Consider the following 13,545-nt stretch of genomic DNA (forward strand, 5'->3'; position numbering starts at 1 on the left):
TTGATATAATAAGAAATGACACACATATTAAGAAATTAATTAAAATATTAAAATTATGTAAATAAGATTAGAATGGAGAAAACTTAAAAGAAAATACATAGACATATAAGAATTAAAGAAAGTAATAAGAATATTATCTAATATAAAAATGTATCAAAGTAGAAATGACAACACAGTACAAAATTAAAATGTTGGCATACTCATGAGATATAAAAAATATGTCATATGAGATCTGCTTTAGAAATATCATTCTATATACTAAAGCAAAACCACCTAATGATACGTGTTAGCATCTGGTAAAAAATTTTCCGCACAAATTAGCTTCTCACATACACTTTTTTATAACTTCATTGTAGCTTTCACGACAAGATTACTATACATTAATGCATGTTGTTGCAATAAGTTTGACTATTAATTTTGCCTATGTAAGACTAAGGAAATTTATATCTTTATATGTGTTGGAATATATGTAACACCCCCATAATTAGGTCCAAATTTAAAAAGGTTTTTTAAGGAAAAACATAAACCAAAGCCTAATCATGGAAGTGATAACTAATAAGAGATAAATGTAAGGCTAAACAACTATAAAATAATTTTATATAATTTAATAACTAATAATTTTTCCAACTGGAAGTGATATTTAAACTGGGACATGATTACTAACAAAAACTAATTTCTAGGTGAACCTCACTCTATGTACCCCACGCGATTAATAACCTGCAAAATAAGAATGCAAGAAAAACAAGAGAAAAACTCCCAAAATCAGGAAATTGAGTAATTCTAACTCCATCCCATAAAACAGTTTAGTTTGAAAATAATTTAAGAAAATAAAATATAATCGAATTGAAAATAGTCTTAGAAAATAATATATAGTTGAGTTAAAAAAATCAATTTATAAAAATAATATAATATCACATAAACCAATTAATTTATTTGATATTTAATAATGACAACACATACATCCAATTATTAATTTGAGGGAACAAGAAAGCCAGTAGTCTCAGGTAACCCTAGTGTGCACACCCCTTCTACTTGGATCACAATAAATATAAGGAATACCAAACATCTTATCAATTAGCAGAAATAATAATACATGTCGGCAGCTATACTAACCAAACAGGGCAACATGTTCATCACCCTTATACTTGGATCACAACAAATATAAGAGCTTCATTTCCCTCGTGTTATTAATAAAAATCACTGTGATATTTTCTACCTCTAAATTGAGCATGCCTCTTTATTTATACTGTATATTATTTGTCATCATTCTATATACTAAAATGTTTACTAAATGAGGTTGATAAATAACTTTATCGAGTAAGTAGCTAATATACAAATATACATTAATTACAATAAAAATAATATTAATTTAGTCGATTTTAATCACTTTTTAAGTAACTATATTAGTATTACTCCAACCTAAAAGCAATACTATATGACAAGTCTTTAAAAATAAAATTATAAATTTCTTAGCTTTAAAATTATTATATTAGTGTTACTCCAGCGTAATAGAGGCACCAAATCAATCAAAATAAAAATTGCGTGACATTTTGTCAATATTAGTTATTAATAAATAATTATTAAATAAAAAAATTTGATATATTAGTTTTGTAAGATATTTCCTGTAAGGCCGTAACTCAAAAAGATTTTTTAAATCAAATATTTGATTGTTATCGGTAATATTAGGTGTATATGGTTTTTCTCATATGATTAATTTATTTACTTACACAAATATTTATATTATACCCAATTATTTGATAATTTGTAAATTTATTACCTTTAAAATAAACTAATAAGAATTATTATAATAGTTGGTCATGCATTCGACCCTTAGCTTTAAAAGAAATTTCTCTTTTTGACCCAACATTTAGTGATAGCCTAATAGAGGCACTAAACAATCAAAATAAATTTAGGTGACTTTTTGTCAATATTAGTTATTAATAAGTAATTATTAAAATAAAAAATAATTTTTGATATATTAGTTTCGTGAGATATTTTCTGTAAACCAAAAACATTTTGTAAATCAAATATTTAATTATTACCGAAAATATTAGGTATATGTGGTTTTCCTCATATGTTTAATTTATTTACTTGCACAAATATTTACATTATACCCAATTATTTGAAAACTGTTCTATTATATCAAAAAAAGTTGTTACTTAATAAGATCGTTCAAAATATTTATCATCTTTTAATTTTTAAAAGTTTTCAAATTACAACTCGATTTATCCAATAAATTAAAGAATACTTTTAACAATGGTCATTAAACTTCATAAACTCAATTTACAAGTCATAAATAATCATGGGTTACATTTGAGCACAAGTTTTCATAAATTTTAGATTTTATAAAAACCGTGCATTGCACGGGTATGTAACTAGTACAGGTCTAAAGTAAAAAAATATGTAACATCCTGACCCGTCGGGCCGCTGGTGACTATCCATAGATACTGTAGACTGGCCCATAAACCAATACAAGTCTTTTCAGAGCACTTTGACCTCACTCGTGCGCATCCGAGAAAACTTCTCAGGATGTCACCCATCCTAAGATTGTTCCCTACTAAACATGTTTTTCTGTGGAGTTCTTAGCAAATGGATTCCTATGAAAAGGCCCATGAAAAAAATATGCACCTTGTTGATATGAATAATTCATCAATCATTTTTAAAGCCAAATCTGAGGTAGCACAAAGTAACATGACAAAAATTAATGGATGAAAGATATATATGCAGATGAGATACAAAGTGAGAATATATTTTCCCTCCATTGATATTCCATAAAAATATATGGCATATTTTGAGTTTTTAATATTTAACTAAAAAGTTTAAAGTATATTACCTCGTTTTATTACACTTATTACTGGTACTATATAAGACATTTTCCGACACAACATGTCACAATTAGATGCGACTATTTCAAAATAGAAGAAGTATAAAAGACTCAAAACGAAATAATACACATTAAATACTATAATCATATTTATACAATCATATCACAATATACATTATACATACATGATTTGTCCCCAAAAGCCTTTTGAAAAGAGAGGAAGAATGCTTTAATTTTATTTAAGTGGTCCGATCCCTCCTTTATGCTTTGCTTTGTTGAGATGTAAATTGAGTGGTCATAATTCATCATTTTTCTTGAAACGGCACTACAAATACACAAGACACCCATTAACAAGGGAGCATAACTATGGTCCATGACTCATCATGAGTAGACATTTTTACATACTCTATCACTTTCCCAACAGATTTTTGTGTCTTTTCTCTTTGGAATTTCATGAATTTGCATGACCCTATTAGAAAGTTCCTAACATATACTTCATACTATAAATTACACAATAAATAATTAAGTTTTATATAATGGAACGAATTTTGTTAATTTGTTTTTCTTTTTTTGTTTTTTTCATTAAATTATATTAAATCTCTTCCCTATGTGTTGTGTTATGTTGTGTCCCCTAGAGAGCATCCTAGAAAATATATGGTTGCTTTAGAAATTTGATATTACTTTTTTTTGTGTCTTTTGCTTCTTGGTGTCCATGCTTTTTTAGGTCAAAATATCCAATAAAGAAAACAATTGAAGAAAGTAATTAGGGTTGTTTATCCAAAGAACTTCAAATTTTGAATTTATTGTTTGTAGATAATCGATATTTGTGAGAATAATTCAAAAGTTTTTTCCTTTTTGTTCAAATAATAATATATTTATAGATTAATGAAAGATTTCTTGTATAGTGGTTGCATAACATTTATGATTCTACTAATCATCACTCATAAACATTCACCATCATCATCAACCCAATATCTCGCTCGAAAATAGGGTCTGAGTGACGGAAGGTGACTGACAATTCATACTCGTACTCCCTTGAGAAGGAATACTAGAAGAAAGCGGTCAATTTTACCCCCAAAAGGTGAGAACCCTACATAAAGAAAAATGTGATTAAAATTGTTACCTGAAGATCAAAAACTACCTGCAGAAGAACCACATTAACCAAAACAAGGGTTGAGATAAAATAAAAGACCTGATGAGTAAAAAGTACAAAAAGGCAGGTAAGTAAACAGCTAGGCATCAGTGTAAGAAAGACAACTAATAAAATATTAATAATCTAAAATGTGAATCTGACGTCTCCAACTATTTCTATCTCTAGTCAAGTCCTCAGAGAAATACAGTCTTAATTATGATTTTATGTAGAGTTATTTAAGATTTCTTGTACATTATTACTAATTTGATATTTTTAAACCCTAGTAATTATGATTTTATGTTGAACATTACTTTGATTGAAAACAAAACTTTAATTTATTGATGATTGTTTGAGGTTTTATTAATTTTTTAAATACATTGTATGATAGTTGCAATTGGGTTTTCCAAACATGGTCAAATTGAATTAAGAATATAATTTGTACCCCTTACATTCAATATATAAACTTTTTCATCATCATCATACCCAATATATTTCACTATAGAAATTATGGTCAGAGTTAAGGGAAAAAAGAAAAACGACAACTCATACCCATAAAAAAAAGTGTGGTAAAAAAGTTTCGGCTCAATATACCAACTTTTTAATTTGAGCTATTTGATTGATATTCACATTTTAATTTCTTTTTTCTTTTAGACAAAGTGTTTCATTCACATGTTTTGTATATTAAATATTTTCTTACAGTTTCTATTCATTCAAAGTTTCACTTTTTTTCATTGTATTTATAATTTGCTTATGACTAAATGAATTAACATTACTGAACAAAGGGAGTAGACTTATATTTTTAATAAAAAGAAAAGGTAAAATCCTAGTTTAGTACCCTAATTGCCTTCTAGAAACCGTCTTTCTTAGAGCAAACAAGATCATAAAGCCTATAATTTAGGACTCATGGGCTAATTACACCTCATTAGGTATTTAAAAAAAAAAAAAAAATTAAAAAAAAAAAAAAACTAAGAAAGATGTAAATTTATTTATACATCATTGCTGAAGTGGCTATGCAATTGCGTCTAATAAGATCCAAATAAAATTGTACTAAGAGATGACATCTCATCTTTAAACAATCCTTCTCCAACTTGCCTAAATGATGAACCATTCTTCTTATAGTAGATAACATGTCATAATCCTCATATATAGTCTATTTTTAGGTCAAATTATTTTTTAACCAAAAGTTTTGACTATATGAATTTATTATGTCCCTTGTAAAAACAGGTAAACTATAAATTCCTTTCGATCATACAAATTCTGATATATTTTTTATTTTAGTTCAAATTTGCTATATTTTTATTTTTGGTCATAACTTATTAAATTATTTTTTTTATTCTCATCCATATATTTAATTAATTTTTTCTTGTTCACATAATTCTTTTAATTTTCTGCAAAGTACATTTATTAACTAACTTGTATTTATTTTCTTAGTTAGCTTTAATTTTGTCCTTCTAACAAATAGTTTTGGGAAAGAATACATACAACTAAAAGAAGATGTATGTTAGCTACATTTTATCTTTGTTTTTATCCTTATAAGTGGCTTGTTTAGCGTGAGGAAACTGCGTGTTATCGCATTGGTTTATTGTATTTTACGCTTGTTTTGTTGCTTTGGTATTTTATTTCATTTCAGGATCTAATCATCAACACCGAGCATAAACTAGCCCCTTTGGTTGCATACATTGAACACCTAAACACCGAGGGCTCAAAGAAGTAAAACATCATGAGCCAAGCCACAAAAAGAAGCCAAAATAGATCCACTCGACCAGAATAGGCTCGAGCCAGAAGCTGAGTATTACATATTTGAAGCTCGCTCGACCGGTCGAGCAAAGTTGGCTCGGGTCGAGCGAAGTGCATTCAAACTTCCAGAGCTTCTGACCATCAGCAAGATTCAATCCAGGTTACGGTACATCCGCTCGACAGGTCGAGCAAGATGGCTCGGGTCGAGCGGAGCAAAATTTCACATTCTGTCCAATTTTTGAAGTTTCTGATGTTGGACCTGATGGTGGCTCGAATGGTCGAGCGGGATTCGCTCCAGTCGAGCGAAATGGGCTGCAGCAGCATGTGCGATCTTTTTAAAGCATCATTCGAGGTCTAATTACATTTGTTGCTTCTAATTGCTACTGCCAAGACTGTCAGCCACTCTACCCCATCCACTAGGGGTGGCACCCCCCCTCCTACAACCTGGGGTAGTGGAGCAATCATGAAACCACCACCCCCACTTGTTCTTGAAACCTATAAATAGAGTTGAGGAAGAGGGAACTATCATCTGAGTTTTCACCTTTCATTTTGAGTAATTTTTATGTATTCTTCATAGTTTTGCTTTCATTTCAATTAAGAATTAGTGTTAGCATAATCTTCCTTTCAATTCAATTAAGTATTTTCACTTTCCAAATACAATCTTAACTTCATCCTTAATTGTAATATTTTGCAACTTAGAATTTCTTCAACCATTGATGTACTATTATTGAACCTTTTTGAAGCTATTACTTTGAATCATCAATTCATCTTGTTCATCCTTAGATTGAGCTTCAAAGAGTAACTTCTATCCTTGCTTATGGTGTTTTCAATTCATGTCACTTAGTTATCTTTGATTGTTTGTCTTTAGTTTCATATATTCATGCTTGTAGTTCTTCAACTTATATTGCACTCATCTCTTTAGGATACTCTAGCTTAATTTATTCATCTATGATTCTTGGCTTGTTTGCAATCTACAATTTCAATATGAGTATAAGTGAGTAGTTTGTTTTGGCTTAGGCTAGGCATCATCACCATGTATGTAGTTTGAATTGCTTGCTTTACCTTTGGCTTGGTTGTGTTGTTTATGGTTTAAGATGAATTTTGCTATCATGTTTTAGTGTCGTTGAATTGAGGGCGAGAGTCGATATTTAACGATAATCTATGCTTAAAACTTAAGACATCTCCATGAGAATAGGTAGATGCTTTGATTGGAAAAATTGAATGTGTGCTTCATGTCTTAAATTATGCTAAGCTCCATGAGAAAAGGTAGTTGAGTATGTTTAGGAAGCTTTTGTTGCTCGAGAGAGAACATTAGTACTTATGATACGTTCTTCCCCATAACAAAATATCCATGACCTTAGGTTAATGTTTAGTAAACACTACTTTGGTGAGAAAGCCTAGCCTATGCCTCTTAGTTTATTGATCATTTTATCCTTGCTTTTAGTTCATTGTATCCTTATTTACTTTTATGATTTATTTTCATTAAGTACTTTTAATTGTTTGTTTTATTTATTTCTATCTCCAAACATCATATTATACGTTTTCGAACACACTAATCGATCGAGAAACTATTAACTTAACCCCCACTCCTTGTGGATTCAACCCGTACTTGCCGACGTACTACGCTACGCCGTGCACTTGCGGTATTACTATTGAAGGACATAAATTCTCGATCAATGCCATTTAAGAAAATGTTGAGAAACTTGTCAATTAAACATATGCTTTGACGTCTTTGTCGACAACAATAGTTGATATTTCTTTCGTCGAGTAAGAATTTTTCTTTGGGGAAGTTACATGAACCTTCCACAAGGATACGTCTAATTTTAACCAAATTGCACAATTTGATAAAGTTCTGCCCCATAAAATTTGTTCAAGAAAACAATTCATATGTGATTACACATTTAAAAATTAAAAAGAAGTTGACAAACACATAAGCTAGATGAATCAATCCTTTCATTACCAATTAATTTTACGATGAAATCTGTTCAAATTTGTGTGCAATCAACCCTCTTATTGTAGAAGCCCAAAAACTAATTTATCGTTGCTTTAGTATTTTTTACTATCTGAATGAAGAACATTTCATCCCTGTATTGCCATCCTTTATTTTTGTGTATTTGCTCTAATTGAAACACAACATAAAGACCAATTTGAAAAGAAGTATCAATAATCTGCTGATATTGAAACTAATAGAGAATCACGAGTTAATATAATGATTGAGGACTTTTCATTTCATCATTGTGATTGAGATTTAATTCTTACCACTTTCCACCTACATGAAAAGTAATTTCTATTTCTCTTTGCCTGTAAGAATTCTCGAGTCAACCCGAATAAAAAAAAGATCTTGGCACTAATAGGTTTCACAAAGCCTTGGACGAGATGGTCTCATTATGAGACCATCAATTTGGGTCGACCCAATTCGCGCGTGTAACAACATTTTAATTTTTTGGGCATTTATTAATTTTGACCTTAAAGGTATCAATTTTGAAAATTGATACTTTTAAGATCAAAACTGAAAAATGCAAAAAAATGAAAAAAAAAATGCCCAAGTTGTTACACGAGCAAATTGGGCCGGCCCAAATTGATGGTCTCATTATGAGGCCGTCTAGTCCAATACCAGCTGAATAAGTTTTTGAAGCGTTTAGCAATAAGGGTTAAGTAGCCTAGCTAGATTATTCCACGGCCTATCTAAGCCCATTCACAAAAACTTGGACGAGACGGTCTTATTATGAGACCATCAATTTGGGCTGACCAATTCGCGTGTGTAAAACATTTTAATTTACTGGGCGTTTATCAACTTTTTCCTTAAAGGTATCAATTTTAAAAATTGATACCTTTAAAGTCAAAATTAATACCTTTAAGATCAAAATTTAAAAATGCCTAGAAAATGAAAAAAATACCCATGTTACTAGTATAATCAAGTATCAACATCGTGTAGTTAATTAACAATATATATCCTCAAATAAGACGATTTTAATTGGGCTTGCTGATTAACGCAATTTTGATTCCTTTTATGTGTGATATTTGTTATGTTTCTATGCGGTTTTTGTTACATTTCATTCCTTTTTCTTGGGTTAACGCTCCTTTCGAGGGAAGCATGCGTTTGTTCGTATTTTTGTAGGTTTTCCACTTTTTCCGAGCAAGGCGAGTTAAAGGTAATCCCTCGGAGGTTTTGAGGAAGAATGGATCAAAGTTGAGGAAAAAATGAGGCCAAGAGGTGTAGAAAAGTCCAACCCAGCAAAGCAAGAAACATCATTTGTGGAAAGTCAACTTAAATGTCGATGGAGGTCAACTCGCTCAAATTTTGATGGATATCTTGAAGGAAGGAAAAAGTTTGATTCGTTAGCTTCAAATCGACTGGTCACACTTCGAATTCGGAGTTATAACGAAGGAGATAGAGCGTTACCAAAATGGCGTGCCAAATCTACACACAAGCCAAACAGCAGCAACAACAAAAAACGCAGCAAAATGTAATTAAAAGGAGTAAATAATGCATTTCCGCCTGGGTTGTAAATAAAGCTAGTTTTCATGTCCAATTCAAACAATTGACAACCTTTAAAACAGAAGCAAGCAGCGAACAGCAGGAAGAGGCAGCAGCATCATTTGTTCTTTCTTTCCTCTTTTCTCACTTTACTCATATAAACCCTAACTCTCTTTTCTTTATTTTGGTTAGATTTTGTTACTTTATCTTTTGTTGATGGATTTTTAATGTTTTAAGCCATTTTTGTGGAGCATTAGTGATGGATTTTTATGGGTTTTTGCCATTTGATCTTTCAATCTCTCTTATACTTTGTGAGGAACTTCTAATCCTTTTTACTTTTATTATTTTTAAGTTTGATAGTAAATTTTAGTTGGTTTATGCTTTGTATAAATTGCTCTTAATCATTTGCTTTGTCTTTGTTCATATTTTGTCATTGGTGTTTGATTGAGAGTTTAGTCTTTTTGTTATTAATGGTTTTGATGTTGATGATGATTATTAATGGTATGATTATGATTAGTGAGTAGTTGGTTAGGGTTAGGGGTTGACTCATTTTATGCTAATGGATTGATTATGGTGGATAATGGGTCAATGTTGGTTTGATTGTGAACCCAAGAAGTGGGTCACTCCGCTTATTGTGTCGACGTCACCCAGATCGCCTTTCAAGGACCAACGATAGTTGGGTTTGTGGGAGTTTCGACCTCCTCTCAATGGGTAGAGTCGAGGGCAAGGGATCAACGAGAGTTGACCCTTGCACTCAACCCATGGAACGAGAGTTTTACCCTTCGCCTATGAGAGTAGGGAAGAATTGACGGGTTGTTTGATTTTTGTTGCCTATGGGTCTTGTTCTCACTCACGAGAGTGATGGGAACATGATTCTTGGAAGCGATCCCAAGCCGATCTAGAATTGGATCACTCTTCATATTTGAATCCACACCTTTGCGATCAGGCCAAAGTAAACTCTGAACTCACCGTATAAGGTCCGTTGCACACGAATTAACCCCTACCCCGATGTTTTTTTATTTATTGCTTTCATTGTGGTGACCATAACTTAGACCATCATCTATCCCTAATTACATGTTCCCCCAACACCTAAAGAGGCCCTAAGTCTCTCAACTCGTCTCCCTGTGGATCAACCCCCTACTTGCCATTACACTTGTGTAGTGTTAAATAGGGTAATTATAAATTTTGTTTGATTAGAGGCTTTAGCGACGACACATAAAAAGTCCTTTGTCACTTGTCTAATATTCACTTATAATTTTAAAATAATCACTTAAAATCTTAAATTAGTCAATGCAGTTTCAAAGTTATAACATTTTATAGTCTTAAAGGGACCATTATAATCTTAAAGTGATTACTTACAATCTTAAAGTGATCAACTATAATCTTAAAGTGATCACTTACTATTTTAAAATGATCACTTTTATAGTCTTAAAGTAATTACCTATAACTTAGAATTAACAGGTGATATTAAAAAAAATTAATCACTTACAATATTTAAATGACTAATTAGAAAAATATATTGATTGCATGAAAAATATGTTTGTGATGATATTATCTTACACAACACTTTATTGAAATAACTTATGAACACAAATTCTCTATTAACAGATAATCTTCTATCAACATTCTTACAAATTATTACAATACAAACCTTATTTTATATATTATGAATAAAAAGACAAGCCCCATTTCTCTTCACAATATGTTGATTAATTACTACCCTTAAGTTGATTATTTAGGACTATCAAATAAAATACACAAATTTTTATATCATTGACGATTTTTTACAATAATAGTTTAATAAAATACCCATTGGGATTAGCCTACTAGTGGCAATGATTCAGCTAATAAAAGAGAGAATTAATATTAATATTAATATTAATAATGAATAAAAAAAAGGCTTAAAATGTCTTACTACCTTGTTCGGGCTAACAAGCCATGGTCTCTTGGCCCGACGCGAAACCGTTCCATCATTTCCTGCCAGCAATTTATACTTGTCTTTTCTTGTAAAGTTGGTACATCTGAATCCTAAAGTAGCAGCTAATAAAAGTTGGACGTAATTTGCCACGTCATGGGGACTTTTACCGGCTGAACAAGTTGCCTCATCCGGTAACTGATTCAAAAAGGTCACCTCATAAACCGGTCTAGGGTTCATGAACAAGAAAAATGAGTCCAAACCCTTCCACCCACGGGCAGTGGTTGCATGAAAGAATCCAACACTATAATTTAGAGCTACGGGAATAATTTTATCAGTTAACTCGGCAAATAACGGACTAAACCTTAATAGAAAAGGTTCCCTACAAGTTGTTCCTTCGGGACATACCACTACATCCCCTTTTTTTAACTCCTTTTTAATTTTTTCGGCATCAATATGACGAATACGTGTTATGCGGATTATCGGAATGGGTGAAAGTATTTCAGATACCTTAGAAATAGAATATGAAACGGACGAGATTCTACGGCCTAGTACGTAGGAAAGAACGACTGGGTCCATTAGGGTTCGGTGATTGCATACGAAGAGGACTCCACCGCTAGAGCCATTAGGATCAGACGGTGGGGACGGTGGCTTGCCCTTAACTCGTACGATCCCACCATAAGCGGTGGTCACATAAGGGATCATCGTCCATATTGGTAAGACTAGACCCATTAACATTCGTATTATGGCTAGGACTATACCTATAGGGATCCATAAGAGGATTGTTAACGCGGTGAAGGGCGTTGGCCGCTTCACTAACCGACCATCGTGGAAGATCACCGGCAATGGACGGTCTAGGTTACGGTGATTGTTGGGAAGCAAGGTAAATGGTGCATGGCCTTGTTCCTGCAATGAGGTTCACATTCATTCGTTAGTTCAATGATACCATTATTTCTTTTATTATTCTTTTTGTAATTTAGTCGTGATAAATTGTACAAATAATAAAAAATAATATAATTATCACTGTTATCAAATGAGGTATTATAATGATATATTTCAATTAAAAACAAGTGAGATACATGTAGCTAAAGATGCGAAATAAAAAGCATAAAAATCACAATAAGAAAAAAATTACTTGGAAACATACATAACTTACCTTGCAAAGTGACATGAATTTTCTATAATCATCACTATTGCACCTTCCTAACCCTAAAGAAGGTGTCTCATTACCAAACAATCTTACAACTCGATCCGAAACTGACCCAACATCCATAATAAAACCTGTTGCGAATCCGAACCGATTGACAATCAACTCATTTCCAATAACATCATTAGCCTTTAAATGCTCTTTAGCAAACCTCTCCACCATAACCCTAGGAGTTTTAGTCACCACAACTTTCTTACCATATTGATTAAACAACCTCCAAGCTTCTATATCAACATCATCCATATAAAACTTAGGCAAAACGGATCGACCAACGAATTCAATTTCGGATATCCGAATCCCTACAACCGAAATAAAAATGGTTAGTTTAAACCCAAGATCATGCATGCCAATCAAGTCAAGAAACCGAATAACGGGCCACAATAGGAGAAGTATCGTGAATCGGGTAAGACCCGAAGCCTCGAATGCTATAAGCATGAAATACGAAAACGGGTCCGGGTTTTTCACAAGTATTCCTTCAAATTCTGCTACTACTGAGTTCATTGATTATCTATTAAGTTGGGAAATTTTGTTATTTAAAAGGAAAGCATTTTCTCAAATTGATTTTGTTGTTATTTTATAGAGTTTGGCAGCAATGAATGAATAGGACCCACTTACAAATATGTTATTTTATACACAAATTCTTGTGAGAGACGTCTCTATGAGAGACCATCTTTAATTAGGTTGGTCAACTATATATTTTTTTTGAAATATTGTAGGTAGGTATTAAAAATAATGTAAGTAGACATTTAATATATTGTAAGTAGGTATTAAAAATAACGTAAGTAGACATTAAGTTTTAATCGGCTGGACCTGAAAGACGGTTTCTCAAGAGACTAACTATATTTTATATGTTTATGACCATGTTCATCAGCTCAATATTCCACGCAAAGTCACAAATTAGTTTTTATATCTTATTTATTATATGTTAATATTTAGGTCGGACTACCACTAAGGCACTAAGGGGTAATCAAGGGAGTAGGCACATTGGAGGCCAAAGGAGATTTAGTCCCTTGATTTAAACACACCACATATTATATTTTTAATTTATTTCATTTACTAATTTTCGTAGTAAGTGATGCAATGTATAGGTCGATTAAATATCGCAAAATTAATCAAGTAAAGTTAATGATCTAAGTGGTAAAACCTAGAAATGAAACTTATGTATGTGGTTTGAATCTTTATAAAAATTTCAAATTAAAATTTTTTATAAGTAATTCTTGTTCTCTATTATAGATTTTTGCAATTTAAAAAC

The 13,545-nt window shown here is 31.6% G+C and overlaps 1 protein-coding gene across 1 annotated transcript; it reads right to left on the reverse strand.

Moving 5' to 3' along the window:
* Positions 1 to 3,761: 3,761 nt before the first annotated feature.
* LOC130803823 (glycerol-3-phosphate acyltransferase 5-like) lies at positions 3,762 to 12,822 on the reverse strand. The gene is made up of 5 exons (XM_057668025.1): positions 12,243 to 12,822; positions 11,090 to 11,992; positions 10,026 to 10,130; positions 3,948 to 4,016; positions 3,762 to 3,872 (listed from the first exon to the last, which is right to left on the reverse strand). The coding sequence occupies exons 1-5, from the start codon at positions 12,792 to 12,794 to the stop codon at positions 3,762 to 3,764; spliced, it is 1,740 nt and encodes a 579-aa protein (XP_057524008.1). The 5' UTR covers positions 12,795 to 12,822.
* Positions 12,823 to 13,545: the final 723 nt, after the last annotated feature.

The sequence above is a fragment of the Amaranthus tricolor genome, chromosome 17, assembly GCF_026212465.1.
Source record: "Amaranthus tricolor cultivar Red isolate AtriRed21 chromosome 17, ASM2621246v1, whole genome shotgun sequence".
NCBI classification, from domain to species: Eukaryota; Viridiplantae; Streptophyta; class Magnoliopsida; order Caryophyllales; family Amaranthaceae; genus Amaranthus; species Amaranthus tricolor.